The sequence below is a fragment of the Drosophila biarmipes genome, chromosome 3R, assembly GCF_025231255.1.
Source record: "Drosophila biarmipes strain raj3 chromosome 3R, RU_DBia_V1.1, whole genome shotgun sequence".
NCBI classification, from domain to species: Eukaryota; Metazoa; Arthropoda; class Insecta; order Diptera; family Drosophilidae; genus Drosophila; species Drosophila biarmipes.
Genome location: NC_066616.1, coordinates 15,612,311 through 15,630,233, shown reverse-complemented (window position 1 = coordinate 15,630,233; position 17,923 = coordinate 15,612,311). Strand labels below are relative to the sequence as shown.

The following is a 17,923-nucleotide window of genomic DNA, read 5'->3' as shown; positions in this document are numbered from 1 at the left end:
TTTATCTTTCCAGGTAAGTGACGACGTGCTTTCGCTCGCCTTTAACCACAATCAAGTAAGCGTTTTTTTCGTTTATTATTATTTATTTAAAGGGTGGTGGGTTCCCGCTCTTTCAATGCACCAGAACTCACACCTCAAATGCAGTGGTCAGTCTGTTTGTCTCCGTCGGTTTTTGTGAGAGCCCAGGGTTAGCTTAATAAATCAATCAGATCAGGCGACTAGTGCGGCCCAGGGAATCGACTGTTTGGGAAGGGGTCGCTGGTATCCTACTATGGGCAGCACGGCGATTGACGGCACGAGATTTGCAGCATTTCCGGCGCATGACGCAAAGCAGTTAATTTGTCAAATGTCTGCACTTTATCACCCATATCTGCACCGCTGTCTCCGGCGCAATCCCACCGGCCAGGGGCCTCCGTGAAAACGCATTACGCACTCAGACATTTTCGGGCGCTTCGCACATAGTCTCGTATTCGTATCTCTGTGAAATGTTGAGCCAAAGTGCAATCAGTGCAGTGGCGCATTTCCCACCGGAGCGGCCCGGACAGACGATGAAAATATCAGACCCTCCTGAACCAAACCCGAGTCCCAAAACCCCCAAACCCCAAACCCCAGACTACAGATCCCTAGAACCCAGGACCAGACCTGCTCTGCTATGTGGCAATCCTCTGCATTGTCGTTTGGCCACCGGGGGGAAAACTGTTAGAAAAACTCAGAGTCAGAGTCAGGCTCAGCCCCTCTCCCCCTCGCGCCGGCAAAGCAATTTAAAGTTGCATCCATAACATCACAAACAGCAGAGACAACAACATTCGGCCAGGACATTGGCCTGGGGAAATTTCACTGGCTAATGTTATCCCCGGCCCCCCGAACGTTAGCCTGTTCCCAAATGTCCATTCGCAGTCAACAGGCCGTCAGAGTCAGACTTGGACTTGGGTCCAGAATCGGCGTGGTAGTTGCCAGGATGCACTCGGAAAAATCTAAAGCACATTTTACATGCTTTTAGTATTTTTCCAATGTTTTTAGTATCTTTCTAATATTTTTAGTATATTATGAAAATAAGTTGCGTAGCTATAAAAATACATTTACGATAAATCAGGAGAGTCATGAATGTTGATTTGCATTTAGTAATTGTATACTGTGCGAGTCGACAGAGCACTGGCAGAAGATAAGCCTAAGGAACAGCCTAGGAAAATTCAAATAAAATCCTTATAAAAATGGTAGGTATTTCGTAGCAAGGATTATTTTTCACAGTGCTAGATGAACCACAGTCCCCGAATCGTTGACCAAATTCGTAATTAGAAAAGTGCTTGCTTGATAACTCACTTTTCGCTTTCTGTATTGACCAACCAGGCAACGGGGGATGAAGCACAGTGTGGAGGTGTTCGAAAAGTGAAGCATCCCCACAGGACTTCTCCCCCACCTCTTGTGTGGCCATTTAATAGCTTTCGAAATCAGTCATTAGGCGAGTGAGTGCAGGCAAGGGTGAAGAATACGCAACAAGATGCAATGAAATTAACACAAAAATTCTATTAGCCTGGTCACACTAATTGGCTGCTAATTGGTCACCGAATTACTGGCTGGGAATCCCTTCGCCTCGTTTACTTGGATAAACTCCACTTGGTTGCACTTGCACATTTGGCTTGCTACCAGAATACAAACTGAATGTAAATAAAAAATGTCATCAAAATGTCATTACGTGGGTGGCTCACAACATATGCCCGACGATTTATTTATTTTTTGGAGCTTTGTGACAACACTTTAAGGCACCGACTTTCCAATTTAAACACAAATTCCCATTTCTCATTGTTGGCAGCAACAATAAAGGGGCATTTGTGCAACCCCTCGCCCCCTGAGTTATTATGCAAATGAATGGCTGGCAAGCCTAACCCATATAGAGTCTAAAAAATTACCATTTTATGCAACAGCCTGCACTTAATTTGGCAACAGAAAAGAGGGAAAAATTAACCCTAGCCATAACGTACAATGATTTTTGATTGGTTTAGTTTTAGTAATTTTGGATTACATAAAAACTAACATTGATTAAATTTTGCTTTATGGGGCTCGTGATATTTCCTGTACCTTTTTGTATGCACTTTTTCATCACTTAGAGGGTTAAATTAAAGCCTAGTCTGCCGGTGAAAATGAACGCCTAAACAAAGGGTTCAAAAAGTGGGGTAAACGGGGCGGTTGGAACCACAACCCCAGCCCCCGGATCGGGTCTTTGGCCCTGTGTGCCATGTTGTATGCATTTTTGGTCAGTGTGGTGGGCATTTTGTCAACGGAGCAGCAGCAGCGACAATGATAGCCATGCAAAACATGGTCGGAGGTTGGATGCGGACCATGGGAGGGGGTTGTTAGGCGGCGGTGCCTGGTGCACGGGATGCCGTCACAACAACAACGTCGACATTCAACAACAACAGCAATTGTGGCATCCTCTAATGACAACCACACGTCATCAGCGATGTTCCCTTTTCCCGTTCGCCTGCCTTTGGCCCAAACAACAACGTCATCGCTGTCATTGTTGTGCACGCCCCCATCCGACACGCCCACACGTAGAGTCCCTGCATCTATGTATATAAATCTCATTGTATACAGCTACGGTCACAATAATATGGCATAAAAACCAAGGCTAAGATGTCCCTGGAGAAGAGGTTGCAAAAATCAGGACTTTCAGTTCATTTTAAGTTAAAGCACCTTATAAAATCAAAGTCTTTCTAGAGTACTCAACAGCTCTTAAACTAATAAATACGCCTTTACCAAATAAACTTATTTGATACATAGGATTCTTTGATATTTCACATAAATATCATCCCTTTTTCTATTATTCTGAACTCCATTGTTTTGGCGGGACATGTATCATTGGAATGCAAATTTTTTCGGCGATGGCAGCCGCAGCAGCCTGATGGTCATCATCATCAACATCAACAGGAGAAGGCAATCCAAGGACTCCATGTTGTTGACTCATTTGCATTATCGCATCTAATCATTGTCGTCATCAACAACAATACTGCTCGTTAGTCTTGTCCCACCAAAAAGAGGATGTGTCCTCCAGGGGTTGTTCTATATATATGGGGAAATACCGAACCCGATTCACCAGCAGCATTAAACTTTACATTACCATTTAGTTTTGTTTTCGCTTTTCGATTTGGCCAGCAAATAAAAAAAGAAACAGGAAAATAAACTATTTGGGAATGTAAATTGTTGCAGTGGCAAACGATGCGAATTGCAATTAAAATGCATTTGCAATTTGTTGCAATTGCAGCATTTGGCAGTTTCGAATTTAGAGTGCAATTCCCGGTGCAGTTGCAGTTGCAGTTGCACTTGCAATTTGTGTAATTTGTCACTGCATTTAATTTGCTACTCTATTGCATTGCATTGCACCGGGGGGGAAATGGGAGGGGTTTTGAAATAGAAGCTAGACGGTTTTATTTTCGTTTTGCTAAGACCATTAATTGTAGCACATTTTTTGGCTAAGAGGCTTATGCAAATAAAATATATAAATGGTTTTGCAACAGCAAATTAAATATTTCTACTACTTTTGCTTCAGGGCTTTTCAAAAAGAAATGTTCTAGAACAACTTAAAAGAAAATGTATATTATAAAGGGCCCTTTATTTTTATTTTCATTCTAGTTATCATTTTAATAATCATAAATATTAAGTTATGTATTTGCGTTCTAAGTCCTCTCCAGATCTCTACTGATTCCTAGTAATGCAAATAAGGTCTCTGCCCGGGAAAATCCCAACTATAAACACAAGTAAATTGCATTTGAGACACACACATGAGTCGCTAACATCGCATCAAAGTTTGTTCTACGTTTTTTCTTATTGCCTCTACTAATTTGCATGCAAAAGCAATGCGAAAATATTTATGCACAATTAAATCAAGTAAAAGAAGGGAATAAACTCAGCATACTCACTCTGCCCACTTGGCTAGGCAATGGAAAAAATGCAAATGACATTAAAGCCGAGTGTGTGTGTGTGTGTGAGTGTGTATCTGTGTGTGTGGATAATGGGTAACGCAGTAGTTGACCCACTTTTTCGGTGCTCTCGGTTTTCCCAGTTTGTGTGCCAGTTTTTAATTTTTCTTGACTTTTTCGTTGCTCTTGATTTGCGGCGAATTTTTCTGCGCGAAATTTCACTTGACTCTCCCTTTGTTTTACCCTTTTTCACTTTACTTCTGGGCTTTATGTGCATTAAGCATGTGTTGTGCGCTGTGTGTTTCCTAATTAAGTGGCATTATGTGCTCCTCTTCTGCCTTCCGTTTCCGGTATTTTATGCTGGTCACAGGTTTTTCATGGCACCAGAGGTTCTTCTGCTACTTAAATTTTCCCCACTTTTTTGTTTAACGAGTTAATTGGAATGGACTGGTTTGTTAAAAATCTTTGTGCATAGTTTTCTTTTGCTTTTAAGTCTGTAAATCTTCATAAGAAGCATAAATAAGTATTTATACGAAAGACCATTCGATTGCCAAGAAAAATATGTCGAGAAAGTGTGATGAAGTCATTCTCGAACAGCCTGAATATTTTCTATTTTATATTTTGGCATTATTTTCAACAGTTATAAAATCCCTCTCCATTTGTATTTGCCATTTGAAATTATAGCCTTAATAAAATTTAATTTATAACCCACTCACACCCACACATATTGATAGAACTCTGGCCATGGCACTTTGTGTCCTTTGGCAACTTGTCCAAAACTCCCACAATATTTAGAATTTTCAAATGGCCAAACAACCCGCAGACCGTCCGAAAAGTTTACAAAGTTCATTAACAATAAAGCACATTTTAGCCGCATCGAACAGCGCGCGACTAATGCAATCAATTTCATTGGAACTAATTAAATATTTAATATGAGTTTTGCCAAACACGCGGAAAAAAGTGCTCACTAATGTAAATGTAATTCGATTGTATTGACAAACACCGCCGCAACAACCATTTGTTGTAAATTAAAAGGGGCAAAGTGGGGCGGGGAGTGTTAGGGCGTGGCACATCAGCAAGTGTTAATAAACCCGGTAAAAAGATCTCCTCTGTTTTTTATTCGTTTAAAATGTCATTTTAAACGCTGGAAAAATATGTCAGCGATAAGCGAAGCCATTTACATTTAGTGTCAAGATACGGTTATGGTTTTTATTGTACAAACATTAAAGCATGGGAGAAATGGCTTTATATTTTTGAATCTGTAGTGATGATCGAGACTTTTTCTTATAAATAACTTCCATTATATGAACTTCCCAGCCGCAAAGACAAATTATCACGCCTTGCTGAAATTATATTTACTTCATACTTTTCACAATTATCTTTCTTTGTCGGTTGTTACGCACAATTTTCTTGGCTATGAAGCGTGAAACATGAAAAATTAAAGCTCAACGTTCAGGAATAATAAGTTTAATTTGCTCTTTCTTCTCTTTTCTGATTTTTTAATTTTCCATGTTTACTTTTCAATTTTTTCCAACACGAAATATCAGCGAAGCGAAACTTTAGGAAAAGTTGTGTGCTCAAGTGTGGCAGTTAGACTTTCATTTGAAAGTAGGAAATTGGTTTTTATAGTCCATAACAAGCAAAGGATTTTAATGATTTGTAGTCAAAGCAGTTAACCAGTACGGAATACAAAGATATGTGTAAGCCCTGGATATATTGTGACAGACATGACAATCAAAACTTTGGGCCTGGCCAAAGTTTAATGGCCAGCAGAATATGTTTTTGGCCTGCAACAAATTGTGGAAATGCGGCAAATGCAGCACTCAACGCCATATCTCTGAGCGTATGCTGATAATAGTGTTAATTATGCGCCTGTCAATATGCCAAACGATTTTAGCCTGAAATATGCTGGCTGTTCTGCTCTGGCTTTCGGTTCTGGGAATCAGTGTAAGCCCAACTAAATCTGAGTGGACCACCGAACCACCGGGCAAACTAATTGAAGTTTGCATTTAGCACAGTGACAAAACATTTGCGCAAATCCGAAAACAATTCCGGTTTTCACCCCTTCTGCACAAGCCATTCCACAAGTTATCGCAGCTGTTCTGCCTCCGGTCAGGTCAGACAGGAATGGAATATGGGTAGAAATATAGTAGAATGAAGCCCAGCAGACAGCGGGCGGACGAGGGGCTTTCTGATTCTGAAATAGAAACACAATTTTCAATTTTAATTAAAGTTCAAACTTTGCCAATTATCTGGGGAGTACGGCGGGGCACGGGGAGACGAGGTCCGGTCCCATGATCCCAAATTAAGCGCATCATAATTTGCATACGATTATTGAGGGGTTAGAAAGGGCGCTTTGGTTGGGCGAACGATGACCTGACTGATAAATCAATTTGTCCCAGCTCAAGTTTTATTTGTAATCGAATGATTTGCGCTGGAATTAGTTGGCAATTTGTGGGCATGTGATGGTGTGGTAATCGGCTCTTTATAATCGAAAATAAATGGTTTTCTATTGATTTTTGATTTATCGAAAAATAATCGTTATTTTCATTTATGTAATATCTTTTAAACACGCAATACACCTCTTGAAAAATTTGAATATACAATCCATAAATCTTTTCTTAATTCGAATTTTTTATTCTTAACTCTCTTTTTAGGTAAGTGTTGCCCCTACCAATCCCCTTGACACTGTTCTGCAAAAAGTTGTAAGTACCCCAGAGTTGCCTTCAATACATATGTTTGTAAAAAACATTGTTCGTTCCGTCTGATAAATGAAAAATTTAACAAGCTTTGGCCGCTTTGGGTAGTTGGGACAAATAAAAAAATAAATAAAAATAAAAAGGTTAAAGCCAAAAATGGCGCAGATCCATAAAATGCCCGTTACAAGCCCACTGGTTTGCCCCTGGCCCACTGGCAGGGTTGCCACCCACGCTCATACTGCAGGCTTACCGAATCAACATGGAAATGCCATCATAGGCCAATGCATGGCATTTAATGCGAATGCGAAAGTAAAAATAAATATAACGAAAAAGAAACTACTCCGGGGCCCGACGACATGCAACATTTGGAACATTTTTCAAGTTCCCAACAAGAGAGGAGCGGCCACAGTCCAAATGGATTGTGCAAACTCCCTGTACATTGTGCACATTTCTATGTGTATAGATTTTTTTACAAATTAAACAGTAGTCGCAGTCCGATTTTAGTTGTTTTCCCTAGTTTTTTCTGTTTTTTGTTGTCCGCCTGCGTGTTGCGGTCTCATAAAAATTTCAGCTAAAAACTCCGAAGCTCTCCGATTTCTGTTATGGCAGCCATTTTGGATTAGCCACCACGAAGTGGTGTGAGTGTGTGGCAATAAAAGGAAATCAAAGTTTATGACATTCACTGGCCATTCGCACTTGTGTGGGTTAGAGGGTCCCAAAGTATTGGGAGTGGATAAGGCGGCAAAGTCCTTTAACTTTATCGATGTGTGAGTGGGGAAACTGAAATCACTCGCGGAGTATCTTTTGTTTATGGTATGATCTGCAAAATGGAATTTTGGTAAACATTTTATTTGAAAGCAAGTTTTAGTTCGACTATAAATAAATTCGCATAACATTGTTAAAAGTATCTTTAAGTTTCTGTGTCCTTAAAGTCTACCCTTATTCCGCTCTATCACTCTCCCTCATTACCCAAGCAATCAAATCAAACAAATTGTTGACAAAATTCCAGCGAAGTAAATAAATAAAAATGCCTGGGGTCATTAAATCAAGCTCACGCACACCTGACTTAAACGCACCACCCTCAAAAAAAACCACCCATTAAAGCAGCCACCACCAAATCAAGGCAAATTACAATAACTAAATGCTTTTGTTCAGAGCCACAGAAAAATCAGAAGGAAAATTATATATTATGTATGTAGAAACGGGAGTTGGTCTTGCCACTAAATAAATAAACTGTTAAAATATGCAACACACTGGGAGAAAAGGTGGAGGCCACAATGACTACAGTGTGAAGGAAATTTCCATAAATCAAATTTTAGTGAAGGCAACTTTTCGCGTGACAAAAATCAACTAATGTGGTTAATAAAAATAAAACAAAAAATAAGGAAAAAAAAAACGGAAACCTACCTGCTAACTGAGGCGCCAAGTGAAACGCCTGTGCCTGGGGGCGTGGCAATGGGAAGAGGGGGCGTGACAAAAGTTTATAGCAAAGTTAAACTGAACTTAAGGAACAAACGATGGAAAAGCCTGAGCTTGGAGGCAGGAAAATGTTGGCGGGTCGGTGGAAAATTCCTCCCCGCGTTGCCTCATGCCCGTGTAAATCACTTTCAGCGAAAACTTTTCCCACCAAACGTGGCTCGAAATTTATGCAAATGTTGTTGATGTTGCTACTGTTATTGCCCTTGTTGTTGCTTTAGTTGTTTTAGCTGCTGTTTTTGTTGTTCTCCCACCCTTAACAACGCCACCTGGCGTTGGCAATTGTCGTTGACATTTTCACCTGCTTTTCCTTGGGTGTGATAAAAAAGAATGAGTGAGCTAAACTTTCTGCCCCAAAAAATAAACGAAAAGAGGTGGAAAATAAATTCTTAAATGGTTTTTAAATACATTCCATACACCCACTTAAAAAGGGTGCCAAGAGGAATATGGAAGTATATTTCCCCTTGATTGACACTGTTCTGTGGCTTTTATGGGCAGTAGTTCCATGTTGATTTATGTTTGATACTTTTCCGGCATTAATAGTTCGCTGTCGCGGCAGTTCGACCTGTTTGGTTAATAAACCTCTGAAATGTTTGCCCGATAACGTGACAGAAAATCAATGAATATGGAAATGCGTTCATTTTTGGTTTTATTAGTGGCCCCGAAATGAAAGGGCCATGAAATTTGTGGGGAGTTGGTGTTGAGGTTGCCTGCGATTAGGAAATAAAATGGGGGCAAAAATAACCAATAATTCATTAGGTGTCTGTCACTGTATGATCAAACACCTGCACACTCCGCCAAATGAGGGGGTGAAAAGGTCGGGCACATAGATGGTAATGGGAGATATCGATTTGCTATCAACGTTGCACTAAAGTTAATGAAGGTAGAGCAAATAATTGAATAAAATGGGAATGCACGATGGTTTTTGCTCACTTTATGTTAATACATTGATCAATTTACTAGGTCAGCTCATTAACTTCAGCTTTTCCTATGTAAATTTGGTTTTTTCTCCAAAGGCTTGTCTATGTAAATTTTACATTTCATACAGAAATGCCTTAAAGTCTTTGCAGACCAACACAAACTTTTATCTAATAGCATTTTATGCTTCACTCACCCACAGTAGTCGGGTTTAGTTTTCTTTTTCTGAGAAAAGGACAGCCAGAGAGGGAGCGAAAGAGACGGGCGGGCACACAGCCATTTCCCCACCACATATGGCAGCTTAATTTCATTTAGCTGTGACCTCCCCTTACAGCCGCCCTCTCCTTGAGGCCCCTTCATGAATTTTTCTCATGGTCTTCGTACGCTTTTCTAAATGCGAAATTCCCCGCCTATAGACGACAACACGCCCACAAAATGGCATTCAAAAGGCAGTGGCGTGGCAGGAGCGGGGCGCAGGGAGGCAATGCAACTGCCAGCTCACTCATTATGTCCTAGACAGGGCTGGAATCCTAAAGAACGCTGGGGCACACATTAAAAATGTATGGTGCGGCAGGGTGCGCACGGCAAGTGCACCGGAAAAATGGGGAAATATTTTTGAAAAATGTACGTAGGATATTAAAAACATAGCACTTATAAACAAAGCTTGTAAGCTAAACTTATATTAAGGTATTCCATTCAATATACGAAATAAATTATATAGCTCTAGATATATATTAAAAACGAAGTTCTTCATATATTTCAAAATATATTTTTAAAGTCAGACGAGTACAATAATATTTCTTAATCCTTATATTTAAAAATTCAAACTCGCCACAAACCCTTTTACAAATAAGAAAGCAAGTATCTTACTGAAAATACTCCCAGATAAACAGATAAACTCTTAAGATACGTTCAGAGATCCAAGTTTAATTTAATCCAAGATCCAAGTTTAGTTTAATTTCTGGGAAATCTTAAGGATTTTCTTGCTCTGTGGTGTAGATGCGAATGCTAGCAAAACGTTGCCTACTTTTGTGGCCGTCGACTAGTTCAAACACACGGAAAAACGAGAGGCCCTGAAGGGTGGGTGGGGATCGGGGGTCAAGACAGGAAATGCTGCTCCCTCCTTCGTCCTGGTCGGGATGTGAGTACGTGTGTGTTTGTCTTTTGTTTGCTTTTTGCCGTTGAAAATCAGGCTATCGATTTTTGTCCCACAACCAAGGAGCCAGAATCGCTGTAATGGGGGGAGGGCTTTAAGGGGCTGCCAGTAAGGGGGCGTGGCCCCGTGTTACTTGCGCTTTTTCCGCCTGCTTTCTGTTTACTTTTTCACCGGCGGAGGACACACGAAGCCACAAGCTTAATGCGCAACTTTAAGCAGATTTCCACCGGCCACTGGGAAAGTGGCCACTGAAATGGAAATTCAATTTGAAAATGCTGCAGACGGGCGGTCAATCAAAGAGTTTGACAGTTTCCACTGTACGTGGTGTGGCACTGAGTGGTGTGGGTTATTTAATTTGCAAATAGAAACTAATTTACCGGCAATTAGCAGCAGAGGCAGCAGGCAGCAACACCGAAGGCCAAAGCAAACAAGGACGAACAGACAAGTCCTGTGTGTTGTATCCCGAAAGAGCGGTGGGGCCTCTTTCTGTCCACTCTCCATCCAAATAACCATTGTTGGTTTGCTTAGCAATTAATGATTTTCAGTTAATTTGAGAGGCAAGTCGAGCATGAAATTGAATTTAAGACGCTGAGCACGTAGCAATCATAAAAATATGGCAGTAGTCGTAGTCCCTGCTACTGATGAAAAGGAGTGGAAACGGGGGCATTCCTGTCAATTAATAGCAAGTTTGTGGAGCCAAAAGGAGGAAGTGCTACCAGTCGTTGAATTGTTGATTCCCGAGAAGTCACGTATTCGGGAAGTGTGCAAATGAATCGAGAATGAGGCCAATCGAAGTGGTTTTCTGCAGTATCAAAAGCAAATAAGTGGGGTATAATATGACAGGAGAAAGGCAATTAAAGCGGGCCAAGTTCCATTAAAGAGGGGTTTCAAAAAATCTAGCCGCCAATAAATTTAAGAATAATATTAAAGCATTAAGATTAATTGAACTCCAGTAAATATAATTTTAAATCACACAGAGAAATGAAACAAAAATACCCCAATTAATTAAAAATTCAATGATTAAACTCTGACAATGAATTCAAGCCCTTCTTTGTCTCTGTGAGCGGGCAATTTCTGGAACAGGCCAATTCATTGCCCCCCAAAACTCTATTTTTCGGTTGAAATGCTGTCAGCGCAATTTTTCCGGCCATCAGAAAGCAATTGTCGAACGGGACAATCGGACTGGAAAGGCCCGGGAAAATTGTTGTTGTCGTCCACCCACGTCATTGCAGGTGTCTGGCTTCTCCGAGTGCCAGATTTTAATTGAAATTACGTGCATTCATGTCCCAAAGCGCCGGGGCTTTATTCAATCAACCAGGGTGCTTAAATAGCAGAACCCCTTCCTTAAAGGGCTGCGTTCAGCTTACACTTTCCAAAATCCCCGAACGGGGCGTGAAAAAACCTAATTGACTTTCTAATAGTTGGGCAAATAGTTGTGTGCGCCCCCAAAGAATGCAACAAAGCTGGCCAGACAATCAAAGTTGGCCGCTGAAAGCCAACCCACCCACAAGCCACCCGAAAATGTTTGCCACACACACAGGAATTTTCTTCTCGCTCGTTGGATTTTTCTCCATCCCTTTCCCTTTCCCCTCTTTTTGCTGTTTGTTACGGCAAATAGTTTTAATGGGCGGCGGTTTTCCGGCAAGAAGTCAAACTTTTCCACTGGCACAAGACAAAGGCGAGCGAAAAGAGCGAAAGAACTCGCTTCAATTTGCAGCAATTTGTTATGAAATTCAAAGGGATCTGCATGGTTTTACTACTCCGCTCCCATGGCAATTTGCAAGGCAATTAAACTTGACAGCAGCGAAAGTTCCTCTGCGACTTTCCCTCGGCCAGCGGACTACGTTGCGTATGCGCAATGCTTGACCGGCGAGAAGTTGCTGAAATAAAAACTGCATAAATAAACACTTTGGCCATGGCGGGACTCCCTTTTACATTCCATGTAATTCCGTGATTGCGCATTTATGGCTTCATTTGCCTCAGATATTTTTATGTCTGATTCGTTGGGCGGGGGAAATCCAGAGGCTTCTTCCCTTTGTGGTAATTTGCAGCGTCCTTTGAAATCCTCACACCACCGACTGCCCCCCGCTTATCGAACTCTTGTCCTGCGGCATTCGGCCATATTTTACTTTAAATGTGCTCTTCATGTAAATGAAGACTCCACTCTTTTTATGCCAATCCATATATCAACATTGTATTTACCGCTGCACAAATTAAGGTCACATTTGCCGAACATTCTCTCGCGATTTCCACTCCTGTGCGTCATCATTAAATAAAGAAAAGCCAAAGTGAACTCCGAACCGAGGCAAACGTAAAAAGGAAATTGCGTAATTTCATTAATAAAATAACACTGCCAAGGAAATGGAGCGCATTTCGGTGGTTGCTGGGTTCTTTAGTGGTTTGGATTTCAACACAATCAGTTCTCCTGGGTTGGGGGAATAAAATGGCCATGAAATCTCCTACTTATGCATAGTAAATTTGGTCCAGAGAGAGCGAGGTGGAGTTAACATCAAGAGGGGATTTTAATGTTTTAAAATGTGAGATTTTGTGCGATTTTAGGTGTTAACAGGGGAGGTTTATATTTATTTCTAACAAAAGCTTTAATAACTTTCTTGGTAAACTGGCTGGGCCAGAGTTTCGCAAAACTACGAGTAATTCCCCCTCTGTATATTCCCAAAGTCCCCTCCGGATAAGTTTGTCATCGATTTCTGAACTTTTCATTATGGAGTAGAGTAACATAAGCTGGCTTAACCTATTTTTCATTACTCCTTTCACGCCCCGGTGTCCTTGAGTGGCTGGAATTTATGGGAGGACCGGAAAACGGGGGCAATATGAAATTCTTCCTGCAAGGTTGCAGGGGAAAGAAAAGGCGGCAGGAATAAAGTTTCACGGAACTTATGAAATATATGGCAAAGTCGAGGCGTAAATAGAAACTACAATGTTGTTGGCGACTCCGCCTCTTTTTGTGCTCACTCCCCTTTTCCTTCCTCATTTTCCTCCTCCTCGCCGCGGCTTTTCTTTTGTGGCTCACGTTCCACGTTGGGAATTGCGAGTAACGAGGAAAATTAAAAAGCAATATACAAACAGCAATCACGCACACAGCAGCACAGAAAGAATGCTGAAGCTCAAATTAAAGCAAGTCAAACTAAGTGCACTGTCAAAAATGCAAAAAAACTTATGCTCTAACTAGAGCACTATTCTTTAAAATGAGAATTATCAAGGCCATGTTTCACCAAATTTCTAAGCTATCATATTATTAAATAAATCGAACGCCTTAATCATTTAAAGCAAAAAACACTTCTTCAACATATACAGTATCCTATTAAAAATTAAAACTTTTGGATTTAAGATCTTGATCCACATTTTTTCTCAGTGCACATGTGGGTGTGTCCCGAGCCTAAAAGTAGGCATTAAAAGCACATGCGTGTGGTCATTAAGTAATTCGGTTTAATGGTCAGCTCGGAATGACCCCCCGTTTGGGAACCAACTCTCCGCCCTTTTCCCAAATTTATCCGCGCTTTTCCCACCTCTTTCCCCATCCCCTGAAGGCCACTTCTTGTGGGTGGCTGGCCAAGTGGGTGGTTGCCTAATGAGCCACACACAACGCGAACAGAACACGCCGAAAGTGCGCTAATGTTTGTTTGTGGCATTAATTTTGTTTACAAGTCGTTTGGGCAAGAGGGCCCACCAGGGTCAGCACCCACACACTAACCACCCCTTTTGCGGCCCCCTAAACTGTCGCTGCCTGTCCTTTCATTAGCGAAGGGGTGACCCTCGAACCCCCAACCTTTTTTTTGTTTCCCAGCCAAGCTTAACTGCTCCTCCATCATTCATATTCAATTTGCGTTCTGTTTTTATTGCGCCTTAGCACAGACTACAAATATTTGAGTTGCACTCATTCAGCTCGGCTATGCAGATGGGGAAAATAAAGGGAACCCCCTTTTTGGGGCGGGAAATTGGGGGAGGGAAATGGACACTTCCTCGAGGAGTACACTTAATTGATTGCTTTTCAGCTTGAGCTGGTGCGGAGGGTTGGCTGCGTAATTGATATTTAATTAAAGCGCAGCAGCTCAGCTGAAGTAGTTGCCAACTCATGAGCGTCCTGCAAAAAGGACGAAGCAGAGCTGATGGGGTGGAGTCATCCATTCGGAGACATTGAGATTGAGTAATGACAGTCATCTCAAGTCAGCAGCTGGGAAAGTGAGCTTACTTGAGTAAGAAGTTCAAGTTGCGCACAGGAAATTGAAAAAATAGAAATAAAATCAAAGTGGCCAGTAGAAAACTACCAGATTTTGCAGCTCCAGGAAAAGTAATAAAACGTAAAGGATATTTTAAAGGGAACTCTTATTATTCAGATTTAAAGATTGAACTATAAATTCTTCAAGCTAATGTAATAAAACTTCAATTATCCACACAAAAGCAACCACAGAAAAACTTCTGGGACAAAAATGCGAAAACTAATTCGAAATAATTATACCAACTCCTCCCGGCTTTCCCCGAAACCAAATTTCCGTCACTCGCAACAACAAAAAACTATGTCAAATGGTGGAAAACGGAAAAAGGGAAAATACAGACCGAAATAGAAACAGAAAACACTCCAATTGCAGCAAATCAAGCCGAACAACTTTGTATATATGCCACTTGAAACTTTCCGGCTTTTCCGCAGACAAGGTGAGGTAGGCAGTTAGCCAGTTTACCCAGGTCCTCGAGCGCTTTGTTTGCCTTTCTGCTGTTGCTGTTTCTGTTGCCACTGCTGTTTTCCTGCACCCCTTACCTTACCTTATTTTTTTTGCGTTTTTACCCGACCATAATTATAAATCAACTAGCTGAGTGCGCCCCACCTGCTGCTGCTGCTCCTGCTTACTCCCAACTAACTAATCCACTCAGGCAGAAGCCGAAGGCAACATTAAAAGCCGCCACCGCCGCCCTCAACTCCACGGAACTCCCGCTTCTGGCGACCCACTTGCAACAAGTTGGGTGGGGCTAGTGGGCGGGCATATTGCCACAGTTAGTTGACTCACTTTCACTCGCAGGGCGTCACAGAACTGAAACTGAAACACGAACCAGAGGGGAAGTACACGGGGAAAAAAGTTTATAGTCTGCAAATTAAACTTAAAATAAATGGCATTCTTCTTGATTTATTATTCTTATTCCTAAAACTATTGGGCTCCAGTAGATATTTTGGTATAATCAAATCTTTTTGAAGGGTCCTAAAAGTATGCTGTGAAAGAGAACATGTTACATTACGAGATGAACCGATTTTTGTATACTTTTGGACATCTTAAAAGTTATTTTAAAGTTCTGAATATTTAAGAATGCATCTATAAAATATAACGATTGCTTTTATGCACATAAATATCCCATAGATTTCTGGGGGACTCTTGATAAGTCATCTCTTCACTGGTATTTTCTGACAGTCAAAAACATTCCCTAATATTTCCATTGGCATATGGTCTTATTTAATTTCTCCCTGTGCAGGAGATAGTAAGAGCCGTGGAAACGCGACCCCAGTCAGGGCATTTCCCCTGTGTATGACATCAGCTATAATTTCCATTACGAGTCGAGCGCTGAAAATTGTACACCAGGGAGCTTATTAAGCACGCTCCCCCTGCCAGCCCTGTAATGTGCAAATGAAATGAAATAAAAATGTCAGAGCGCAGGGTTCGGAATGCCTGAAAAATTCTTAAAACCTGGCCGGGCTGGGGTATTGTGGAAAATATCAGAGAATGCGAAACGGGAGCCACACGACACCGGGAAACTTGGCCAGTATTTTCCATAATTTCGCTGCTGGCTTACCCCCTCTTCTCGCACTTGTTGCCAATCCTGCTCGCTGCTGGTCTTGAACTACCAATCCTTGCCCCATAATTCCCATAATTCCCTGGTCCTGAGTAATGTTAGCCTAAGGACAATAACTCGAGTGTGTCATGTGCGGATCGTAAATTTGCCACTGACCCGGCCATTTGCATAAATCACAGGGTATTGCAGTAGGGTAGTGGGAATGTAAACTTATAGGGCCATTAAAGTCGCATCCAAGAAGGCTTTAGTAACGAGGAACGCAAAGGAAGCTGAACTGTAAAAGAGATCAAATAATATTTACTTCTTCTTGAAAATTCATTTAAAATCTCTTATGGTAAGTTAAGGAAAAAAACCCTCTGTAACTAAATGGTTGAATATTTTTCCAGTGCTAAGGGAGAAGGGGAAGCCTTGGGCGCAGCACTTACGTCACTGGGCAACTAAATCAAAGCATTGCATACTTTACGGGCGTGAAATTACATAAGTTCTCCAACTCTCTTTGAACAGCTCGTCGTCCCTTCTCCAGTTTCACTCACTTTCCCTTTGTTTTCAATTTCGTTTTAATAATCGTAAAGGGAGGAACTGGAAAAGAAGCTGCCAAATGGGAGATGGGGGTACTTTTGGGGGGCCATGGCAACCGATGGCTCAGATTTCAACGCTTATTTGGCTTCTGATTATTATTTCATGCTCGTGGGCCGCACCGAGAGTCCCGGATCCTGAATCCTGACGCCCCGACTTCCCGAATCATCCCGAATTCCGAATCCTGAGTGCTGTTCTCACGCATCACGCGCCCAAAAGTATGCAGGCCATGATATTTGCTTTTTATCGCCTTCGTCTTCGCCACATTTCCCCATTTTCACATTTGGCGTGGAAACCTCGTGTCCCGGGTTCGTGTTCCGTTGTTTTTCCAAAACTTTTGCGTGTTATTATTACTTTGTACTGCCACGTTTCAGTTTTATTTGGCCTTTTTCCTCAGCTTGGCTTGGTTTTATTTTCCCTGTTGCTCTCCGCTGCCCTGCACCATTCATCAATAATTCACATTGATTTCTTTTTCCTTTGCACTCTTGGCTTAATGTTAATTTTATCCCAGTTGGTTTCCTCAACTTCGCTTTGTTTTCCCTTCAATTCGCCATGTAAACAATTGACAGGAGACTCTGTCGAGGGAGTACTGTCTTTATGGGAGGAAAGGGGGTCCTGAAGCCCTTATGCATATAGCCTTGTGCTCCTCGTGTACGTCTAACAGGTGCGTCCGAGGGGACTGCAAATTTATGCCAAAGTACAGTCTGCAATCTGACTTTCCTGGGGAATATTCCACATTCGTGGGATTCCAAGGGAAAAGGCATTAATTCCTTTGCAACATCAAAGGGAGTGGAAAACGGCGAAAACAGGGCAGTAGAAGGTATAACTTATGTCAGTTTGCTTTCAGTTAAGGAGTTCTTTAAAGTTCTGGCCTAATATTAGAACTATTACTATTAAAAGATAATAACTAGATTTTTGTCCTTAAGCAACTTAAGCACTTTCTACCATTACAACGCAGTTTACGGATGTAGTTTCTACTCCTCTCCTGTTTTTCCTGCTCCTGGTGATGATATGGCCACATCGCAAAAGACAAGGCATAAAAAAGGAGATGTAGCGTACGGGGAAATGGAGAAACAAAACACTCAGTCATGCGTTTCCAGCTCCTTGTTATTCCACTCGCTTTTCTGCATACTGCATGCTGATACGATTTGATTGGATTTGATTTAATTTTCCAATTGAAAACACTTTATCATGTTACCCGTACACGTGTGTGAATGTGCTAGAAAAACACCAGCGGATGCTGTCGAGTTTTTACGATTGAAAGAAGTCCTTATGGCAACGGGGCGGTTACTTGATATGACTTATAGTGACGGTTTATTAAGCCAGAGGTTCATGTTAACCAAGACTAATTCCATAGCAACAGGAATTACAGCTAAGAAGACGGGCAT

The 17,923-nt window shown here is 41.5% G+C and overlaps 1 protein-coding gene across 6 annotated transcripts in view; it reads left to right on the top strand.

The window, feature by feature from the left end:
* LOC108031335 (maternal protein pumilio) overlaps window positions 1–17,923 on the top strand; it is a 182,518-nt gene that overhangs the window by 151,255 nt on the left and 13,340 nt on the right. For 4 of the 6 annotated variants that reach the window (XM_050889328.1, XM_044091373.2, XM_050889329.1 and 1 more), the window contains one exon: window positions 14–55. The exons of the other annotated variants lie outside the window; for them this stretch is intronic. In XM_050889328.1, the coding sequence (XP_050745285.1) occupies window positions 14–55 (42 nt within the window). The remainder of the gene's footprint in view (window positions 1–13; window positions 56–17,923) is intronic. 6 annotated transcript variants of the gene reach the window in all.